The sequence below is a fragment of the Leucopleurus acutus genome (assembly GCF_964270905.1).
Source record: "Leucopleurus acutus genome assembly, chromosome: 11".
NCBI classification, from domain to species: Eukaryota; Metazoa; Chordata; class Mammalia; order Artiodactyla; family Delphinidae; genus Leucopleurus; species Leucopleurus acutus.
Window position 1 is genome coordinate 26,416,597 of NC_139152.1, and position 21,958 is coordinate 26,438,554.

General features: G+C 43.3%; 1 protein-coding gene across 5 annotated transcripts in view; it reads right to left on the minus strand.

The window, feature by feature from the left end:
• The window catches only part of DENND5B (DENN domain containing 5B), a 208,490-nt gene extending 193,396 nt beyond the window's left edge, over positions 1-15,094 (minus strand). For all 5 annotated transcript variants that reach the window (XM_082851063.1, XM_082851062.1, XM_082851066.1 and 2 more), the window contains exon 1: positions 14,830-15,094. In XM_082851063.1, the coding sequence (XP_082707189.1) occupies positions 14,830-14,956 (127 nt within the window). In that variant the 5' untranslated portion in view covers positions 14,957-15,094. The remainder of the gene's footprint in view (positions 1-14,829) is intronic.
• Positions 15,095-21,958: the final 6,864 nt, after the last annotated feature.

A 21,958-nucleotide genomic window follows, 5' to 3' on the forward strand; every position in this document is an offset into this window, starting at 1 on the left:
GAAGAAAACTAACCTGGAAAGTAAAACAAAACACTGTGGTCCTAGAAGTGAATCATCCATAAGCTTTAAACCTATTAAGCAGTCCTAAATTCCTACTGCCCAAACTATTCTTATTAAAGTCTCATTCTCATGGAATTCCAGTTGATATGCTGGTACTGATTCTTATGACAGGGAGGACTTCCACGTCAGGGAATTGTATGAGAGTACGGGATGCTCACTTCCCCCAAAACAATTCACATTTCATCTGCCTACGGGGAAACAATCTCTCCTTGTTATTTTAGTCCTGGGAGGAAACAAAATGATATAAATTTAATATATAGAAAGAATATTGTTGATCTAGCAGATTGTCCCTGTTTTCCCAAAGGACTATGAGGGAAGGAAAAGGAAGGAAATTGAAGGGATACTAGAAACAGAAAGTATGGAACCTGAATAGCTGTGGGAAATAAGAAAATCCTCCCTGGACTTTCCTGGTGGCACAGTGGTTAAGAATCCACCTTCCAACGCAGGGGACACGGGTTCAAACCCTGGCATGTGATCCCACATGCTGCGGAGCAACTAAGCCCGTGCACCACAACTACTGAACCCGTGTGCCTAGAGCCCGTGCTCCAACAAGAGAAGCCACCGCAATGAGAAGCCTGCATACCACAACAAAGAGTAGCTCCTGCTTACCACAACTAGAGAAAGCCCATGTGCAGCAACGAAGACCCAACACAGCCATAAATTCATTCATTCATGCATGCATTCATTCATTCATGCATTCATTAAAAAAAAATAAATTAGAAACTCCTCCCTGGGAAATCCCTGGTGATCCAGTGGTTAGGACCTGGGGCTTTCACTGCTGGGGCCCAGGTTCGATCTCTGGCCAGGGAACAAAGACCCCACGAGCCGCAGCGCAGCCCAAAAAACAAACAAACCTCCTCCCTGTTTATGCTGGGGATGAAGGTAACTGGAGGATTCATGTGACCTCAATTTCTTCCCTATGAGATGTTAATGACAGTGAAAATTTTTGCCAAAAACTTATTTCCCCTTCTCCACGTTGTTATAGAAGAAAGAACCAAAAGAGCAGGTTGTGGTTTTAAGAGGACTAAGATGAAAATAAGGGTGATCCTTGAAGAAGGGATTAGGGGAAAAAAAAAAAGTACAAAAGCCTGGTCTATGAGCAAACTTGTGCCATGCTGACTACTGGAAACTTAATTTAGATATCACTTCTACATGAATGTTTCCTCAAACTATAGAATAATTTTCTGTGTTAAAATTGGGAGTGTGTTGTACTAGAAAAGAGGGAGACAGGGAAGGCAAGAAAACATGATCTTCAAAGCAGAAACCTGGATTCTCTAGGCCAGGGCAGGAGACAATTATGCAAAACAGGTGGATTTACATCACAAGGCCTCTGGGATATAGAAAACAAACTATTTAAAATATCTTTAAACTGGGTTTCACAGTTTAAAACCTAGAGGTCTACAAGCTGTATCTAAGGATTCAGACTACTAGTCCACAGCAGGGTTGAACTTTAAAAATTCTACAACTCTAAAATTATAATTCTACCTCATATTTTTATTGTATTCTATAGTTTAAAAGCTCTTTGCAAATCACTGTCATATTTTATAATTGAGAAAAGTATCTAGAAACAATCTAGATCAGTGTTAAGTGTTGAAAAACATACTCCCATGTGTGTCCTTGGACTATGAACAAATTTTTTAAAAAATATACAGGGAAGGGAAGCAAATAGACTACTTTTGCAGTGGTATTCCTAAGAGAACATGAATACATGAAAACTATTCACAGCTCATCAATAACTAGCTTGGCAGTAGCATTAACAAGATAGATTTCCCATCATGTATGGGGCTATTCACAATTGCTGGTATGGTGCATGTAATGCCACCTCTTTCTCTTCCACTCAATAAAAGCACACAGGAATGTAAGTGAGAGTGACATCATTAGACGGAAGACCTTGAATTCATCCCACTTATTTAAAATTACATACCATTTACAACCTCAGTGTTTCAACTATTATTAATAATTACTTGTGACCCAACTCACAACTGCCAGGCACGGTAACATGTCACCACCCAGCAGTTGAGGACAGCTGGTCTGGAAGACTTGGAGGGGCAGCAGGGCACAGTGGAAGAGGGTCACCGGGATGCAATTCCAGCTTTGGCCTTTATTGTCTCTGTTACTTTGGGCAACAACTCACCAAACCTCAGCCTGATGATAGTAATACCTTCGAGTTATTGTGAGGATTAAAGACAATGTTTATAAACCAACCATAGTTCATGGCCCAATAAATGTTAACTATTTTCACAGCTTCATCATATAAAGGTGATTTCCCGGAACTACTTCTGACTTAATAGTGCTAGCACGTATCTTTGAAAGTTCATTTAAAGAAAGCGTTATTTCAAAATTAACTTTCTGTACCAGTGATGTATACAAGTTTTATACATTTTATATATAAGAAATATATTTTTTATTTATATACATCATATATATGTATAACTTGTATACATTTTATACAAGTTAAAAGGCATTAACTTAAGAAATCCACTAATTAAAATAGTCACAATATTTAATTTAGAATAAAGTTAGTAAAAATCATGGATTCTTGGGAAAGGTACAGGAATGAAGGGGAAAGCAACTGTTTCATGTTCTTCTAGGCTCATGAAGTGCTGTCTCAGCAGTGCATAAAATACTTCCATTTTTATTCCCAGAATTCTCAGTTCTTACCCTCCTCACACTAAGACAGATATCCTTGCATTCTGTTTGAAAAGTAATGTAGAAGACAGCCTCATACTGAAAATTTTGGGAATCTCTAGGTTATTAAATGGTGCCATCTTAAAAAGTCAAGCCTTAGGCAGAACAGAACATTATACAAGGTACGATAAAGACAGAGTATAGTATAGGGGCTTCCCTGGTGGCATAGTGGTTGAGGGTCCGCCTGCCGATTCAGGGGACACGGATTCGTGCCCCGGTCCGGGAAGGTCCCACATGCCGCGGAGCGGCTGGGCCCGTGAGCCATGGCCGCTGGGCCTGCGCGTCTGGAGCCTGTGCTCCGCCATGGGAGAGGCCACAGCAGTGAGAGGCCCGCGTACGGCAAAAAAAAAAAAAAAAAAGACTGAGTATAAATGGAAAAAAAAATACAAAGGATTAAACTTTATAGAAGAGAACTGTCCTGGCTGATCAGGCCCAAAACTGATGTGGATGCCCACGAAGAAGGAAACTGAATGCAATTTCCTAAGGTACTCCTCTAAAGACACAACTGAAGCTACCAGTGCTCGTTTGTACAGACACTTTCTGAAATTTCATAAACACTACCCACCATTTATGTGCTCATAATTTGGCACTAGTTCATAAATAAGTAAGACATGTTGTTTGCTTAAAAAAAAAAATCAAAGCATTGCTGGTATCTGCATGCTTGCTTGCATAAAACTAGTGTTTAAAAAAAAAGTTTATTAATTTTATTTATCTATTTATCATAGCTTATTTCAAGAGGGAAGGATTAGGCTAATAAATATTATAGACATAAGAAATTTTAGTAGCTTTCCACAAAGCTGACATACACCTTTTAAAAAATTAATCATTCATCCACTCTCTTGGTTTTTTTAATCAATTTCAAGCTTCTCATTTAAAAAAAAAAACTCTAGTCCATTTTAGAGGTTAAAAAACCCACAAAAAAACCAAATATACTAACTTTTATTGTTGGTAACAAAAGGAAAAGTTCTATATTTGTCCATCTCAAGTTATCTCATTCATTTATTCAAACAATCTGAGTCCCTATAATGGGCCAGGCACTATTTTAGTCAAAGGGTATACAATACTAAACAAGAGGGACAAGGTCCTGCCCTCTAGGAGCTGACAATCTAATGGGGAAGATTGACATTAAAAAGTAAAAGCAGGGCTTCCCTGGTAGCACAGTGGTTGAGAATCCGCCTGCCAATGCAGAGGACATGGGTTCGAGTCCTGGTCTGGGAAGATTCCACATGCCGAGGAGCAACTAAGCCTGTGCGCCACAACTACTGAGCCTGCGCTCTAGAGCCCGCGAGCCACAACAACAAGGGAAGCCACCGCAATGAGAAGCCCATGCACTGCATGAAGAGTAGCCCCCGCTCGCCACAACTAGAGAAAGCCCATGTGCAGCAACAAAGACCCAATGCGGCCAAAAATAAACAAACAAACAAATAAATAAAAAGTAAAAGCAAGCAAATGCATTCACAATATATTGTCCGGTACTAATAAGTGCTGTGGTAATAAATGTGAGGGAAATACAGCAGGGCGACTGCAGGGTGGGGCAGGCAGGGAGAGGAAGGATACTATTTTATACAGGGTGGTCTTGGAAGGCTGCTCTGAGGAGGTAACACTTGTGCAAAGACCTGAACGAGGAGAAGAAGCCACTCTTGCAAAGATGTAGGGGTGCATTGCCCAAAGGGTGGCCACTGCCCACATGTGGCTACTAAACACTTGAAATGTGGCTAGTCCAAATTGAGATGTGCTGAAAGAGTAAAATACACACTGCATTTTGAAGATTTAGTAAGAAAAAAAGAATGTAAAATATCTCATGAATAATTTTTATATTGATTATATGTTGAAATAATTTCCTAGACATATAAATAAAATTAATATCACCTGTCTCTTTTTACCTTTCTAAATGTGGCTACTAGAAAATTTAAAACTACAAACGTGTCTCACATTATATTTACAATGGACGATGCTGGTCTAGGGGAAGAGGATCTAGTGAAAGAACAGAAGATGAATAGGCCATGAGATAAGAAGCTTGCTGGGGCTTCCCTGGTGGTGCAGTGGTTAAGAATCTGCCTGTCAATGCAGGCGACACGGGTTCGAGCCCTGGTCTGGGAAGATCCCACATGCCGCGGAGCAACTAAGCCCATGCGCCACAACTACTGAGCCTGCGCTCTAGAGGCCGTGCTCCACAACAAGAAAAGCCACCACAGTGAGAAGCCCACGCACCACAACCAAAAGTAGCCCCCACCTGCCTCAACAGGAGAAAGCCCACATGCAGCAATGAAGACCCAACACAGCCAAAATTAATAAATAAAATACATAAATTAAAATTTAAAAAAAAGAAGAAGCTTGCTGTGTTTAAGAATCTGCAAGAAAACCAATGTAGCAGGAAAGAGTGATCCAATCTGAGAAGGTTGGAAAGGCAGGCAGAAAGCAGATCATGAACAGTTTTGCCAACCAGGGTGAACAGACTGAATATTTGTGTCCCCCCCCCCAAAATTCCTATGGTGAAATTTAACCCCCAATGTGATGAATACCATTGGAGGTAGGGTCTTTGGGATGTGCTTAGGTCATAAGAGTGGAACCTTCATGAATGGGATTCATACATATTCTTATAAGCGATACATCAGACAGCAACCTCACCCCTTTCATATAAGACAGCCATCTATGAACCAGGAAGTGGGCCCTCACTAGACAGCCGATCTGCCGGCACCTTCATCTCAGACTTCCCAACCTCCAGAACTGTGAGAAATAAATTCCTGCTGTTTATAAGCCACCCAGTATATGGTATTCTGTTATAGCAGCCTGAACAAACTAAGATACCATTAAAGAATTTGAATACAAAGGAATCTATTGAAGAATTTTAAGTGGAAAAAATTATTCTCAGATCCCACTGGCTGTTTTGTGGAGAACTGGCAGTATCATTCATAATGCTAGAATATAGACTTCTAGAGATTATATAATATCGTCATTTCAAACAGGGATCTCTGGGTTTCTAAGAGTCCATGCAGATAACAACTGAGAGCCCATGAACTGATACTAATATTTCAAAAAGCTTATTAAAAATTGCACCTTTCCTGTAAAGGGCACTGCATAGACTAACTTATTTTTTTCCATTCCTTGTGGATGAAATTATAATTACTCCATCAGTCCTCATGTGAAATATGGGGTATATTCAGTCTTCATGTTCTATGTCATTTAGGATTAATCTTTTAAAAAACCGATATACTTAGTTTTTCATTCAAAAATAATTTCAGGCCCATAGAAGACAGGAGTGGTAAGTTCAGAAATCAATAATCTCACTTAACCCCTTCGAGACAGATAAAAACACTTGAGACAAGTCCCGCCCATCAGGAAACTTGCACAAGCCTCTTAGATAGCCTTATCCACCAGAGGGCAGACAGCAGAAGCAAGAAGAACTACAATCCTTCAGCCTGTGGAACAAAAACCACATTCACAGAAAGACAGACTAGATGAAAAGGCAGCAGGCTATGTACCAGATGAAGGAACAAGATAAAACCCCAGAAAAACAACTAAATGAAGTGGAGATAGGAAACCTTCCAGAAAAAGAATTCAGAATAATGATAGTGGAGATGATCCAGGACGTTGGCAAAAGAATGGAGGCAAAGATAGAAGATGCAAGAAATGTTTAACAAAGACCTAGAAAAATTAAAGAACAAACAGAGATGAACAACACAATAACTGAAATGAAAACTACACTAGAAGGAATCAATAGCAGAATAACTGAGGCAGAAAAACGGATAAGTGACCTGGAAGACAGAATGGTGGAATTCACTGCTGTGTAACAGAATAAAGAAAAAAGAATGAAAAGAAATGAAGATGGCCTAAAAGACCTCTGGGACAACATTAAACACAACAACATTCGCATTATAGGGGTTCCAGAAGGAGAAGAGAGAGAGAAAGGACCCAAGAAAATATTTGAAGAGATTATAGTCGAAAACTTCCCTAACATGGGAAAGGAAAGAGCCTCCCAAGTCCAGGAAGCACAGCAAGTCCCATACAGGATAAACCCAAGGAGAAACACGCCGAGACACATAGTAATCAAATTGGCAAAAATTTAAGACTGGGATTGACATGTATACACTGATGTGTATAGAATGGATGACTAATAAGAACCTGCTGTATAAAAAAATAAATAAAATAAAATTCAAAAAAAACCAAAAAACAAAAAAACACTTGAGGCCCACAGCTGTCCTATGTAACAGGCCCAGGATGGGACTCTCAGCTTCTGACTGTGCATCCAGCTTTAACAACTGTACTGACAGCCACGCAAGCCATGGTTTCACAAGCAACCAACATTCCTCTTAAAAACTATAAACTTACCTAAGGACAAGTAATTTATGCTAAGAAAAGATAGGTATAAAACCCAGTAAGATGAATGAAAAGGTTTAAAATTTTTTTGAAAGTGGTATTTTTATTTATGCAGTAAATGCCTTATACCTATATAATATCTTATCTTTATAAATATACATTAATAAAAACAAAAGTAGTGCTCACTTAAGCAGCACGTATACTAAAATTGGAACAATACAGAGAAGATTAGCATGGCCCCGGCGCAAGGAGGACACGCAAAGTCGTGAAGCATTCCATATTTTGGAACATCAGAAACTAACATAACACTGTAAAGCAATTATACTCCAATAAAGATATTTAAAAAATTTAATACCACAAGAAAAGAACAAAAGTAAATCAATTATATATTCTTTTTTTTTTTTTAATAAATGAATGATAGAATGCATGCAGTGCCACCTTTAAGAAGAGACAAGCCAAGTCAGGTCTTAAAGATCATAAAGACCAGTCTTCTCCCTCTTAATATCTTTCCTCTACAGAGGAGTTTAAAAAATAATCTCATTTGATTATAAGGCTATCCATGAAGAGTACTGGTAGATTTTATAATCTGTGTGATACAGTATATGTTACTAAGGAGGCAGCAAATGTAGTGGTTATGAGCATGGATGGATCATGTCAGATTTTAATCCAGGTTTCTCACTTCTTATATGAAGTTAGGTAAAGTACTTAAATTCTCTAGCCTGTTTCCTCATCTGGAAAATAGAGAAAATAGTGCTGTCAGGTTGTTGTCAGGATTGTTGTTGTCAGGATTGTTGTCAGGATTGTTGTTGTCAGGATTAAATGAGGTAATAATCATGAAGTATTATGCCAGTGCTTGGCATGTGGAAAGTACTAAATAAATGTTAGTTATTTTATTATTGCTATTTCATTGTAGATTTTTTCAGAACAGTGACTGTCACCTATATACTCCTCAACCTGGCACACTGTAAGCATTTAACATTGAATAATTAGGGGCTTCCCAGGTGGTGTAGTGGTTGAGAATCTGCCTGCCAATGCAGGGGACACGGGTTCAATCCCTGGTCCGGGAAGATCCCACATGCCATGAAGCAACTAAGCCCGTGCACCGCAACTATTGAGCCTGTGCTCTAGAGCCCGTGAGCCACAACTACTGAGCCTGCGTGCCGCAACTACTGAAGCCCGCACGCCTAGAGCCCGTGCTCCACAAAGAGAGAAGCCACCGCAATGAGAAGCCCATGCACCGCAATGAAGAGTATCCCCCGCTCACCACAACTAGAGAAAGCCCATGCACAGCAACGAAGGCCCAACACAGCCGAAAATAAATAAATTTATTTTTTAAAAATTGAATAATTAATCCAAAGCATAATAGTAGTTACAGCTTTACCAAAAACAAAATTTAGGTCATTATTAATCAAAACTGTTAAGGATGTGGACATATAACACTTGTTTCCTAAAGTACTTTTTTTTTAATTGAAGTATAGTTGACTAAAGTACCTTATGTAGGAACTACCTCTACCCTCTAACAAATTATAGAAGAAGAAAATGTTTTCTTCCATATGGAGTTCCATGGAAATTATGACTAACTTCTATTACTCCAAGAGTGTCTGTGACCAGAAGTGGAAATGCAAACAAAAGGATATACTCAGGAATTTCAGAACAATATGTCTCAACTCCTTAGCAGTGGATATTATGTACTTGTCCTCCTCCAGCCTTCTTTTTCTCTTCCCGTCCCCTTTCCTCCCCTTTCTCTTACTATTTTCTCCTCCTCCAAAGACACTTATGCCCCTCCCTCCTCCCCTCTCCCTATCCATCTTGTCTTCTCTGGTCTTCTGAGCTCCCTATGCTGGAAGGTCCTGCATTAACCAATGCAGCAGGTGCCTGAGCCCTAGGGTTACCACAGGGACTTAGCTGCTCTCACTGCTGGGCCAATTTCACCATGAAGAATTTTATTTCCAGTGGATTTTTTTTAACTTTTTTTTTTTGTTTTTTTTTAAATATTTATTTATTTGGCTGCGCTGGGTCTTAGTTGCAGCATGCGGGACCTTTTAGTTGCAGCATGTGCGCTCTTAGTTGTGGCATGTGGGATCTGGTTCCCTGACCAGGGATAGAACCCAGGCCCCCTGCATTGGGAGTGCGTAGTCTTAACCACTGGACCACAAGGGAAGTCCCTCCCAGTGGATTTTTAAAATCAAGTTATCACTATACCACAGCAACCAGACCTTGAATCTTCTTTGGCCCCATTAGAATGGAACTTGATCCTTGTATTATTCCTTCCCCAGCCTCCCAGTTACCAGCTCAGGCCTTCCAAACTCCCAAACATAATCTACTGCGGGCCAGGGATGTCCACAAGGCTAACAACTGAGGCACCACCAATGTAGTCAGATGAAGGAAGCTCCTACCCCACCCACGCCCGTACACCTGGCGGCAGTTTTTAAAAGACTTTAGCACAGACTTGACTACTGACATTCAGTCTGGATTAAGGGCAATCCTGAAATGCTTGCAATTTGAGTAAACCTCATCTTTTTTCTGAGCTTAAATAACTATGGAGCTTTGTGTATTAGAACAAACAGGCTTGGGAATTCCATGGCAGTCCAGTGGTTAGGACTCAGCGCTCTCACTGCCGAGACCCCAGATTCCATCCCTGGTCAGGGAACTAAGATCCCACAAGCCACGAGACAAGGCAAAAAAAACCCCCCAAAAACAGGCTTTAGTCTGGTGCCTGCACTGGTCAAATGTGATCTCTAAGACCTTAAACTCTCAGCCTTGGTTTCTTCACTCTAAATGATGTCTAAGGTCCTTTCCAGCACTACTGTGGCATGATACTATCAGTCTCAACTAAATTTTATATTTGAATTTAGACCATGGTCTCCACTGCCTCTAAGCTCTTCTGGAAACCAGAGCCAAGACACCAAGGCTAAAAATAAACAGCTGGAGGCCCCAAGGAAGATCTCTAAACAAAGGTCTGTGGCAGTGCTCACCCATCAGACTTCCATATCTATCAGCAGTACTGAATCCAAGCTACCATGGGAAAGCTTTAAGAATATTCTGGTCACCACACAATTTGTAGACTCATGTGTAAGTCTTATTAAACACTATGTACTATGTATAAGGTACTATGAAAGAGAGAGGCAAAGGCTTTTCCTTCTTGGGGGTTCGCATATTTATGTTACTTAAATAAAGGTCTAATTACATCCTTCATTTTTCTTTTTTTGTTTGTTTGTTTTTTGTTTTTAAATTTATTTATTTATCTATTTTTGGCTGCGTTGGGTCTTCGTTGCTGCTCATGGGCTTTCTCTAGTTGTGGCGAGCAGGGGCTACTCTTCGTTGCAGCGCGCAGGCTTCTCATTACGGTGGCTTCTCTTTTTGCCGAGCACAGGCTCTAGGCACACAGGCTTCAGTAGTTGTGGCTCGTGGGCTCTAGAGCACAGGCTCAGTAGTTGTGGCGCACGGGCTTAGTTCTCCACAGCATGTGGGATCTTCCCGGACCAGGGCTCAAACCCGTGTCCCCTGCACTGGCAGGCAGATTCTTAACCACTGCACCACCAGGGAAGCCCCACATCCTTCACTTTTCCATTGCCTGAAAGGTCTGTGCTGTAAATCAAGCCACATAAATTCCTACAGCTAGGTATTAGAGGAAATGAGAGACATAAAAGAAAATTTCAAAATGACACCTTCTTCCCTTCACATCAACTAATTCCAGTGACTTCTATTTACAGCCCCTTTCTTCTTTATGCAATAAAGAATCAGTTTGAAACTTTTTGTTTTCTTTAACATTAAGAGAAATTTAAACATTTCTGCTTTAACATTTAAGGGACAATTTTGTTTACGGATAAAGTACATCTTGAAAACATACAGTGAGTAGGAGAAGCAGAACAGCTAAGACATGGTAGAGAAAGGACAATAGGCAATACTGCTGTAACAGTATACATATAGAGAGAGACATCTCCGTAAAATTTCTAGGTCTTCCATTTTAAAATATTTTAAATTTATATATATTTAAATTATCTTCTGCTGTTAAAAGACCTATTTGAGATGAAAGAAGTCTTTTCCATTGTTGGTAAAGCAGCACCTTACTGGAGGAGTGTAAAGGTCTCATTTCTCATAAAGTCTCAGTCTATTTAATTGTTACTTCATCATATGGTTTGTGTCCTTCATTTGACAACAATGTCCCACCACCTGCACAATGTGAGTTCTAGGAACATGCATATGTTAAGAAAAAGTCTATAAAGCAATTGGCAGAATTTACATTTAATAGAAGTCAATTAAGATCTTCTACAGGCAGGGTGACAACTTGCTAAGAAACAGTGTGATAAAAATGGATCAGCTCCAGAAAAGTAAAATAGAAACTTAACTATCATTAACTTTGAAATTAATGCAGCAAAACAGAAACAACCTTCTGACTAATTTGCCTAACTCACTGGCCTTGTTTCCTGATCCTTAAATGTAGCTCTGTGGAAACAGTTAAGAAGACTGTTAGCTGGAACATGATACTACATTCTCTTGTTTCCTCTCCTCTCACTGGTCACATTTCTTTTTTTTTTTTGGCAGGGGGGGGGAGTGGTGGCCTCTCACTGCTGTGGCCTCTCCCGTTGTGGAGCACAGGCTCCGGACGTGCAGGCTCAGCGGCCATGGCTCACGGGCCCAGCCGCTCCGCGGTATGTGGGATCTTCGCGGACCAGGGCACAAACCCGTGTCCCCTGCATCGGCAGGTGGACTCTCAACCAGTGCACCACCAGGGAAGCCCTTCACTGGTCACATTTCTTAACCTCCTTGGTTGTTTTCCCCTCATCCTTCTCACCTCTGAATGTCGGAATGTCTCCAGGACTCAATCCTCTTCTCTATTTACACCCACTCCCTGGGTGATGTCACCCAATTTCATGGCTTTCGATTCATATCTAAAAATAAATTCAGACCCCTGAAAGATGTCCTGCCTACTTGGTATCTCCATTTGAATGTCTAACGGGAACCTCAAACTTAACATGTCCAAAGCTAAACTAATCTTCTCCAGCCAGCTTCTCTATCAGTCTTCCAATTTTAGTAAATAAAGGTGCTTATAATTGCTTAGGCAGAAAACCCTGGAGTCATCTCTGATCACTTTCTTTGAGTATGAATACCATACTCAATTCATCAGCAAGTCCTGCTGACTCTCCCTTCAAAATATATCCAGCTTCTAACCACTTCATGGCTACTGCCCTGGTCCAAGCCACCAACAACTCTCACGTCCAACAGTGAAAAAGAGCCTCCTAACTGGTCCATCTCTATCCTTGCCCCTGATATACTCTAGTCAACACGGCAGCCACAGCCATCTTTTCAGAAGGTACATCAGATCTCATTACACTGCTCAAAACCCAGTGAGATGGTTTTCCACCTCAGAGTAGAAGTCTGTCTATGAGGCCCTACAGAATCTCCCCTACCCCTTCTCAATGATCGTATCTACTAACCTCCCTCTCACTCAGTATCAACCACACTGGCCTCCTTGCTGTTACCTGCAAAACTAGGCACCCTTCCACCTCAGGTCTTTGCACGTGCTGTTTCCTCTGCCTACAATGCTGTTCCCTGAGACAATCCACATGGCTTGCTTCCTCACCTCCTTTAGGGTTCTGTTCAAATATCACCTTATCAGTGAGGCCTTCCCTAACCATCTTATTTAAAATCGTTACGACCCCACAAGTCTCACCATTCTGCTGGCACTGCCCTACCATCATTTCCCTGCTTTATTTTTCCTCATAGCACTTATTAACCTCTGACAAACTATATATTTTTATTATTTCATCATGCTAGAATGTAAGTTCTATGATGGCAGGAATTTTTTCACTGCTTTGATTACAGCTGAGCCCAGGGCCTAGAACACCATCTACACCTAAAGGCTTTCAAAACTATTTGCTGAATGAACGAATGAAAATATTATCAGACAAAATTGTTACCTCAAAACACCAAGTATTATGAGGGGCAGAAATCTCAAACAACACCCACACTCACCCATAGTACTGCAAAAGGAGAAGCCAGTTTGTGCCTTAAAAAAAAGCATTAAAAGTTTTTTTCCTGTTTAATTTTGTTAAAGCCATTTGCACTATGCCTAAAGAGTCCCAGGCCACACTTACAGGTGTTGTTTTAGCTTTACTAGGCATACAGACTTGATGAAGAAAAAAATACAGGCTTTTTCCAGTCATCAGTCGCCACTGACAGAAGGTCTCCAAGAGCCTCAGTGCCACAAATGCTTAGGGAGATGTTTAGGGGAAAAGGGATTCTAGAAACATAAAATAATCCCTTCACCAATCCCAAAAGAGGAATCTCTCCAAATTCCTCTGCAAACATTTTTTTCTAACTCCATAACCCTTAACAAAGCCATTCTTAATATGTACATGAAATCTTAACTGAAGAAACAACATGAATATATAAATACACATAGAGAAAACCTGGTACTCCTCTCTCTTTTCAAAAAATAAAATTAAGTAAAACTAGACATAGTTTTTGTTGAAAATGTTTTGCTGTGAAACCGACTTAAGATATTCACTCAGGTTAAGAGGTCACTTGGGTATTGTATCTTAAGGCTGAACAGTTTTGTTTACTATTGTTTATTATTTAATACATTCTTCCCAGTCCGCCCCTCCAAAAAGGAAAAGAAAAGAAAAATACACACTGGTGCAATCAAGAATGCTATGTCCAAAAGAAGCTGCTCTGAAAGGCTATGACCTAAGTGTTTAACACTGACACAGATGAAGTTCAAGCGGTAGATGTCACTTATCTCACCCATTTAAAAAAAAAAAAATCCAGATTCAGATCCCAAGAAGGCAAGCAGAAAGACACAGGCATGAAAAATGAAATCAGCCTTTTCTCCCCGGCCTCCTCCAGACACTGTGCACTCACCCCCGGCCCCTCCACCACCATCCTTTAACAGCCCCCCTTCCCAGCGTCGGTTCCCCAGCTCAGTCCTGCACTGCGCCACCAAATGAGTCAAGAGGACGGGCCAATGCCCCTCCAGGAAAACCCAGGCGGCAACACTCGGTGCACCCAACTGAGGGGAAATATCCAACTACTTAAACTCGGAACAGTATAAGCGGTGTCAACAAAGCGTCGTGCCGGGACCCGAGCGTTCAAAGATCGTCGCCAGCTCCAGTGACACTGCCAAACCGACAGGATCCCAAAAGGTGACTCGACGGTCATCGCAGAACCCGAGGCGTGAGGCGGCGCAGACCGGGAACAGTCAGGGATGAAGTACAACCAGCCTCCCGCCCGGTGCTCGCCCCACGGGCCACCGCCACCTGGGTGGGCGCGAACCCCGCGGCCTCCAACTCCCCTCCCCGAGGGGGCCGGGGCGCCACGTCACGTGCCGAGGCTGAAACTTCGCAGCCGGGGCGGAGGGTGGAGGGTAGGGGGCGGGAGCCGCAGGAGCACAGAGAGGCCTGGAGTTAATGCGCCCGGTGACTCACCGGCCGCCTCCGCGGGCAGCTGCGGGCGAGGGGGCCGGCGCGCCGGGCTGGGGCCGTGCCCTCCGGGCCGACCCCGACACTGCCCCCGCACCCGTTATTCCTAACCCCGCGCCCGTCAGGCAAAAGCCCCCGGCGGGCGCCCGCGGGCTCAGCAGCGCACTCTGCACGCGGAATAAATAACAATGTCATTAATCGCCGCCCGAGAGCCCGGCCGGCCAGAGAGCGGGCGCCGCCGGGAGCTGACTTTGTCTGGAGCCCGCACGCCGCCTCCCAAGCGTCCCCGCAGCACCCCCCGCGTCCCTGAAGGGACCCCCGCGCCACCGCAGCCCGGCCTTACCCGCCAGCTCGTCGGGCTCCAGGCCGCTGTCCGCGTCGATCCCGCACAGCACGAAGTAGTGCGCGAAACGGCAAGCGGCCGGGGAGGAGCCCGAGCCCGGGCCAGGCGCCGCGCCGCTCCCGCTCATCCCGGCTGCGCTGCTCCTGCTGCCGCCGCCGCCGCCTCCCGAGAGGGCTCGCGGCCGAGACTGCCGCTCGGGCTTTGGTCTCCGCGCGCCCGCCCTAGGGCGACCCGGGCGCGCCCATGGCCGCGCAGCCGCCGCTCGTCACCGCAGCTTGGCTCCTCGCTCAGCGCCGGGGAAGGGGCCGCGAGCTCGCGCGCAGTCGGTCCGGATCCCGGTGCGGGGTGGGGGAGGGGCGCGGGGGGGGTAGTGTCGCCGTGAGAGGCCCGCGCCGCCGCAGCTGCACTCGCGAGCTGGGAGCCACGGCGTCTGGCGCCCGCGGGTCAGCTGAGCCGGCGCTCGGGCTGTGGGAGCGCGGGGGCGCGGAGGACCGGCGCGTGGGGCGGGGGCGCGGGCGCGGAGAGGAGGGCGCGCTCGCGAGGGGCGGGAGCGCGCGTTTCGGCCGTGTGTGTGCGCGCGCGTGCAGCGGGCTCGGAGGGAGAGCCCAGGGCTGGCGGGATTCGTGCCCGCCCGCCGGCCGGGGCTGCGGCGCGGGGGCGACCCCACACACGCGGCTCCTGGCCTCCTCCTGCCCGCAAGAGGCAAAGCCGCAGAGCAGGGTTATGCCTTCTAAACGGGATGCTACCTATCCTGATTTTTTAAAAAAAGAAATGCAGCTTTGGGAAAGGTTAACGGCGCTCTGAAATCATTTCCCACAACTATCTGGACCATCAACATGTTTTAAACTGTGACAAGTGCAGATGCCAATCTCATTTTAAGATCCTATTCTTTGAATCCTTCTCCCAGCCCTCAGCCCCATTCACAAGCCATCCTTCCTCACTGAATTGGTGCCAGCTCAATGGTGAAGGGGGCAGGGGGGGAACAATACTCAATATCCACAAAGCTTTGAGACTTCTAAAAGGACTTCAATTACCAACTTCCCCTCCTCGACCCATTCCGTAATTTATCCTGACATTTTCCAGGTCAGTGTAAAGTAGCCAAGGCGCTCCAGTTCCCCAGCTCTGTACTCATTTGATATTATCAGCTCTCCCAGCAGGTACAATCAGCGGCTGATAAAGTAACAGGAATTAGACCCTGAACTCTGCTCTTCGCAAGACTATGGCTCTCTTACCCTGCCCTTTCCTCTGACTTCACATTATTCAGAACGAGCTCACCAGTCAGTTCTTACTCTCCTGAAAGGTGAAAAACTGAATCCATCCCACTCCACAGTGTCATCCCTTCCACACCACTCCGTACTCTCTTCCTTCGGGATTTGGGGATAAGGGAGCGGGGCGGGGGGGGGGGGGGCGTGTGGGTGTGCATCGTGAACACCGCTGCTAGACACAAAAGCAAACCTTCCAGGGAGGTGGACTGAGAGGACGAACCTCAATTATTTGACTGAATAATGTTCTTCCTGGAAGATAATGTATGCATGCATACCATCAATTACTGTAGCTTGTACCCTCACTTTCTCTCCAAGTTTGAAGGGTAAGAAGAATCAAAAAATCAGAATGAGCCACAGCCTGGGAAACGCACCATTAGCTCCTGTTGCACCCTGCACTTTTCCCTCAAAACACTTATAATGACTTTTTCTGTGTCTGTCTGCTCATCTGGATTGTAAGCTCCACACAGCAGGAGTCACCATCCTGCTATTCCTATTTCTAGTATCTATCAGAACCCTGGTCCACGTAGTCCTTCAATTTATGTTATAGAATGAATGAAAGAAGGGTGGTTATCTAGGTAGTAACAAGTTGTTGATGCTACTAGGAAAATACAGAAACTGTAATATCTGTGACATATTTATGAACATATGCTAATTTGCTATTATACAATGATTGCTGTTTCTCATATACAGAGTACTGAAATATGTAAAACAATTTCACTAATGGTGGGGGGAGGGAATGACAGGTTGTGTATGTTTCTCCTGTCTTTGCTGGTAGATCCTTACAGATTGTTAGATTCTAGACTAATAAAACAAAGCACAATAGAAAACTAATTTACTGTTTGCACTAGCCAAGGGATATGTCAATTTTTGTTCATTTGAAAAGTAACTGACTTATGAGTTTGTAAGCCCTGCATTAATGTTTTCAAGATGAAAAAATAGAAAGAAGCCCAAACAGAATGCATTCAATTATGATATATAAATTTCATCAAAATAGACAAAATCTCTAAAATCGCCCCTAAGGCTTTCAAGAGAATTGTCACACATTACAAGATTAAACTCTAATTTGAAGATACCTGGGTATGTTCTAATTATCACTTCAGAATGACAATGTGTAGGTATATTCTGCATTAAGCTGCAATTAAACAAAGCTGAGGGCTTCCCTGGTGGCACAGTGGTTGGGAGTCCGCCTGCCGATGCGGGGGACGCGGGTTCATGCCCCGGTCCGGGAGGATCCCACATGCCGCGGAGCGGCTGGGCCCGTGAGCCGTGGCCGCTGGGCCTGTGCGTCCGGAGCCTGTGCCCCGCGGCGGGAGGGGCCACAGCAGTGAGGGGCCCGCGAACCAAAAAACAAAAAAGAAAAAAGCTGAAAGGATAACCAAGAATTAACTATATATCATTGCATACATGTTTTCCTCCAAAATAATGACATAGAAATAAATTAGCTAAGTGAACAAAAATGACTTAAATCTTACAAAACATTTAAGTTGTGTTGAGGGGAGAGATCATATCCCTATTCCCATGCTAAGACAACCTCTGTCGGTACCGTCCTTCATTTCCACCATGTCATCCACACATACTCAACAACCAAGAGAGATGGGATTGCTAAAGTAACTATTCAGAGTCCCAGATGTTCATTGGACCACATTTTACTAGTAGTCAGAGTCACCACATGATATGCCACCAGGTTAGCCGTGCTCAGTCAATTCCTCATTCCTGTGCTTCCTGCAGGCAGCAGATCCTGGCATGGCTGAGCCTCTCCAAGCATAAGTGATGCCCTCCATTGGAGTTTTTACCAGAGAGTCCTTCAGAGACAGCAGATCATTGATCAAATACTTAGAGCATGGCCTTCCATTCTGCTTGTACATATGCTGCCTGACTGGGAACCTGCAATGGAGAAAACAATCCCAGCTTTAACTTCTACATAGCACAAAACATGCCAAATAATCACAATTCCAACAAAAGATTTTCTTTTGTGAGTGACGTTTTCTTGAGTGACATTTTCTTCTGCCAGGGTTTTAGCTTTCTGGGAAAATCTTATCACAATGAAAAGTTATTTGGAAAATCAATAACCATATTCCCTCATCATTAGTTTCAGAAAAAGTGTTAGTTTATGCCAATAAGAGTTTGGTAGCAAAACAGCCATCTCACGATTTTGCATAAATCTGTTTCTACCGTATACAATGGGTCCAAGTTTATAAAAACTCTCTTTTATGTAAGTCATTATGCTAATGCTTTGAGAATATGAAACTAAATAAGACACAATCCCTCTTCTTCAGGAGTCTAGAGTCTAGCAGGAAGGAAAATATTTTTCAAAAATAATTAAAATACCGCGCTTCCCTGGTAGCGCAGTGGTTGAGAGTCCGCCTGCCGATGCAGGGGACACGGGTTCGTAGCCCGGTCCGGGAAGATCCCACATGCCTCGGAGCGGCTGGGCCCGTGAGCCATGGCCGCTGAGCCTGCGCGTCCAGAGCCTGTGCTCCACAACGGGAGAGGCCACAGCAGTGAGAGGCCCGCGTACCGCAAAAAATTAATAATAATAATTAAAATACCAAAAAGAGATAATAAAAAGTAAAATGTCGTATATTCCACAGGACAAGTTCAAAAAGTGATGTAGGATTTAGTGAGCAGAGGTCAAATCTTATTAAGGAATCACTAGGACATCAAGAAAGTGGTAATATTTGAGGTGGCCTTATAAGAGGAATAGGAGTTCATCAGGTAGAGATGGGAAGGAAGACGTTCCAGGCACAGAAGAAATGACTGGGGTATAAAAGTGCATAGAGGACAATAGTTCAGTTGGAGCCAGAGCATGAAGAGCCTTCAATGCCAGGCAAATGGGGGTGACTCACTTTATTAAAGTCTTGCTGATACCTGAGAGCTAGTCTTAGCTAATGATTTCTTTTAATAAATTTATTTTTGGCTGTGTTGGGTCTTCGTTGCTGTGTGTGGGCTTTCTCTCTAGTTGCAGTGAACAGGGCCTACTCTTCATTGCGGTGCGCAGGCTTCTCTTGTTGCGGAACTCAGGATCTAGGGGCTTCAGTAGTTGTGGCTCTCGGGTTTAGCTGCTCTGCCGCATGTGGGATCTTCCCGGACCAGGGCTCGAAGCCATGTCCCCTGCATTGGCAGGTGGATTTTTAACCACTGTGCCACCAGGGAAGTCCCTAGTCTTAGCTAGTTTTGAGTGAGTTTAACACAGAATATTTGAAATCAGCTAAGCCAGCCCCCTCCCTTTACAAATAAAAATGTCTAAGTTCCACAGAATTTTCGTGACTTACCCAAACACACATTGTTAGTGGCAGGACAGGAACAAAGCCTAAAAGACTGGATTGTAGGATATCTTAAGGCCTATTCAGCTCTGATGTTGATAAGTCTATGACATCTCCTTACTTGAGTTGACTAATCTTTCCCCTCTGTGCTGCTTATGACTTCTTTTCAGAGATCCACTTCGGAATTTGATTATTTTTTTCTTTTGAAATGAACATTTTTCAAACATACAGAAAGACTAGGATAATGAGCACATATATACCCATCACCTAGTTTTAATATTAACATTTTGCCATTTTGTTTCATCTGTTTTTTACTGAAATATTTGAAAGTAATAAGGCATAACATTTGTCAACATTTTGAGTATGTCTGTGCTATCTAAAGTTTCACATGGGGACTTCCCTGGTGGCGCAGTGCTTAAGAATCCGCCTGCGAATGCAGGGGACATGGGTTTGATCCCTGGTCCGGGAAGATCCCACATGCCGTGGAGCAATTAAACCGGAACACCACAACTACTGAGCCTGCGCTCTAGAGCCCGCGAGCCACAACTACTGAAGACCACACGTCTAGAGCCCATGCTCCGCAACAAGAGAAGCCACCACAATGAGAAGCCCATGCACCACAACAAAGAGTAGACCCCCACTCACTACAACTAGAGAAAGCCCACGCACAGCAATGAAGACCAACGCAGCCAAAAATAAATAAATTTTTTTTTTAAAATCCTAATTAAAAAAAATAGGGAGACGCAAGAGGGAGGAGATATGGTGATATATGTATATGTATAGCCAATTCACATCGTTATAAAGCACAAACTAACACACCATTGTAAAGCAATTATACTCCAATAAAGATGTTAAAAAAAAAAGTTTCACATGAATGTTTCCTTACTTTCTCAATGAAATCTCTAGACCTTCTTTTCTCCCTTTACCTCATATAAAATACCAAACATTAGTTCCTATTCATCATCTAGTCCTATTCTTTCTCTTTTTTTCCAATAATACTATAGTAGATTTGTGTGTAATTATTTTCTCAGGACCGCCTCCTTCTGAGAACCCTGTTCCTTTCATTCCAACCAAATTGCTCTCTTAGGAGCTATTGATACAATGATGTGATACAACGTCTCACAGACACACACACACACACACACACACACATCTCTCCCTCCTCTCAAAACAATTGATTGGTCTAGAAGAAGCCTTGTGGCCCAAGCTGGGCCAATAAGCAATTTCTCATTGGTCTTGGACTTGAAACCTAGAGAGTTGAGGTGGTCTCTCTGCAGGTGGCCAGCATTGTAAGCTGAGAAACTCAGGAGATACCAGTGGTCATGTTTCTGTTATGGGAAGAAAGATAATCTGCAGCAAGAGAGAAGAATGAGGATGACACTCAGGACAGAGGAGACAAATGGAGCAAGCATCCTCTAATGTTATCATGAATTTGACTTTTTTTTGCCTAAGGTAATTTAAATTGGGATTCTGCCCCTTGCAGCCAAAAGAGCATATATGTAAGTGTGATTTGGCCTAGAGAATATTGATAGGAAGGATTAGGCAAAACCTTCTGGCTACCCCAGGCTAAAAGGTATAAAAACCTCTCTATGCATCCACCCAATCCCAATTGAAAAGACGTGAAGAGAAGCTGTAACTCTGTATATGTTTTCAAGATTTATATAACTATAAATACATAAACCTATAAAAACTAATTGTACCTTATCTACTTCTTGAAACAATAGCAGACTATATTTAAAATATCATAAACTTATTTTTTCAATTGTTGATAGATTACATTTTGTGTTCAGAAATCTTCCCCCCAGTCAGACCCTGGCACGGCACACAGAAGGGAACATCTGAGACTGCAGAACATCTACATTTACCCTAGTATTGCTGCCCCACATAAGCTCCAGGTGGAAAGAAAATAGCTGAATCTTCAATGCTTACAACCTTTAATTAGATTAGCTCCATCCAGCAGAGAAATGAGGACCATGAATGTCAGACTTTGCTATCCATCATTCAAGAGAATAGTAAGCAAGGGGCAAAGGAGGGGCCATGAGTGTTACCGTAGTAGAAGTCCCTCCTTATGGAAAAGAGGCAAGAGGAAAGGAAGTTCCTCCCTAAGGAGTGTTTGTTTAATCAGAATCCATTCCCCTCCCTTCATTGTTTAGCCTTGATGTTGTTTGGGTGGGATTGGCCTCACTGCTAGCTCTAGGGTGAGGCTTTGTGAACCTATGCCCCTTTAAGGGTTAATGATTTGAAGATGGACAATTGTCCTAAGCTGGTCTACTTAGTGAGAGGTTCAGAACTTTCATTTGATAACCGGAGGAAGGAACACCCTCTTCTCGTCTTGGATGTAAATGAGGAAGTATACAGAATTGCTGGTAGCCCTACAAGGAAAGCCAGGCCAAGGATGAAGGCAACATACAGAACAGGGCAGAGACTAGAGGACCTCTGAAAAGCAGATTATATCATGAACTCCGGATCAAATCACACAAGAAGCCAGGTCAATATCTGGGATTTGTCAGTTAATGTGAGCCAATACATTCCTTTTATTGTTTCAGCCGGTTTGAGTTATTTTCTTTTACTAGCAACTAAAAGTATGCCCCCCAAATAAGG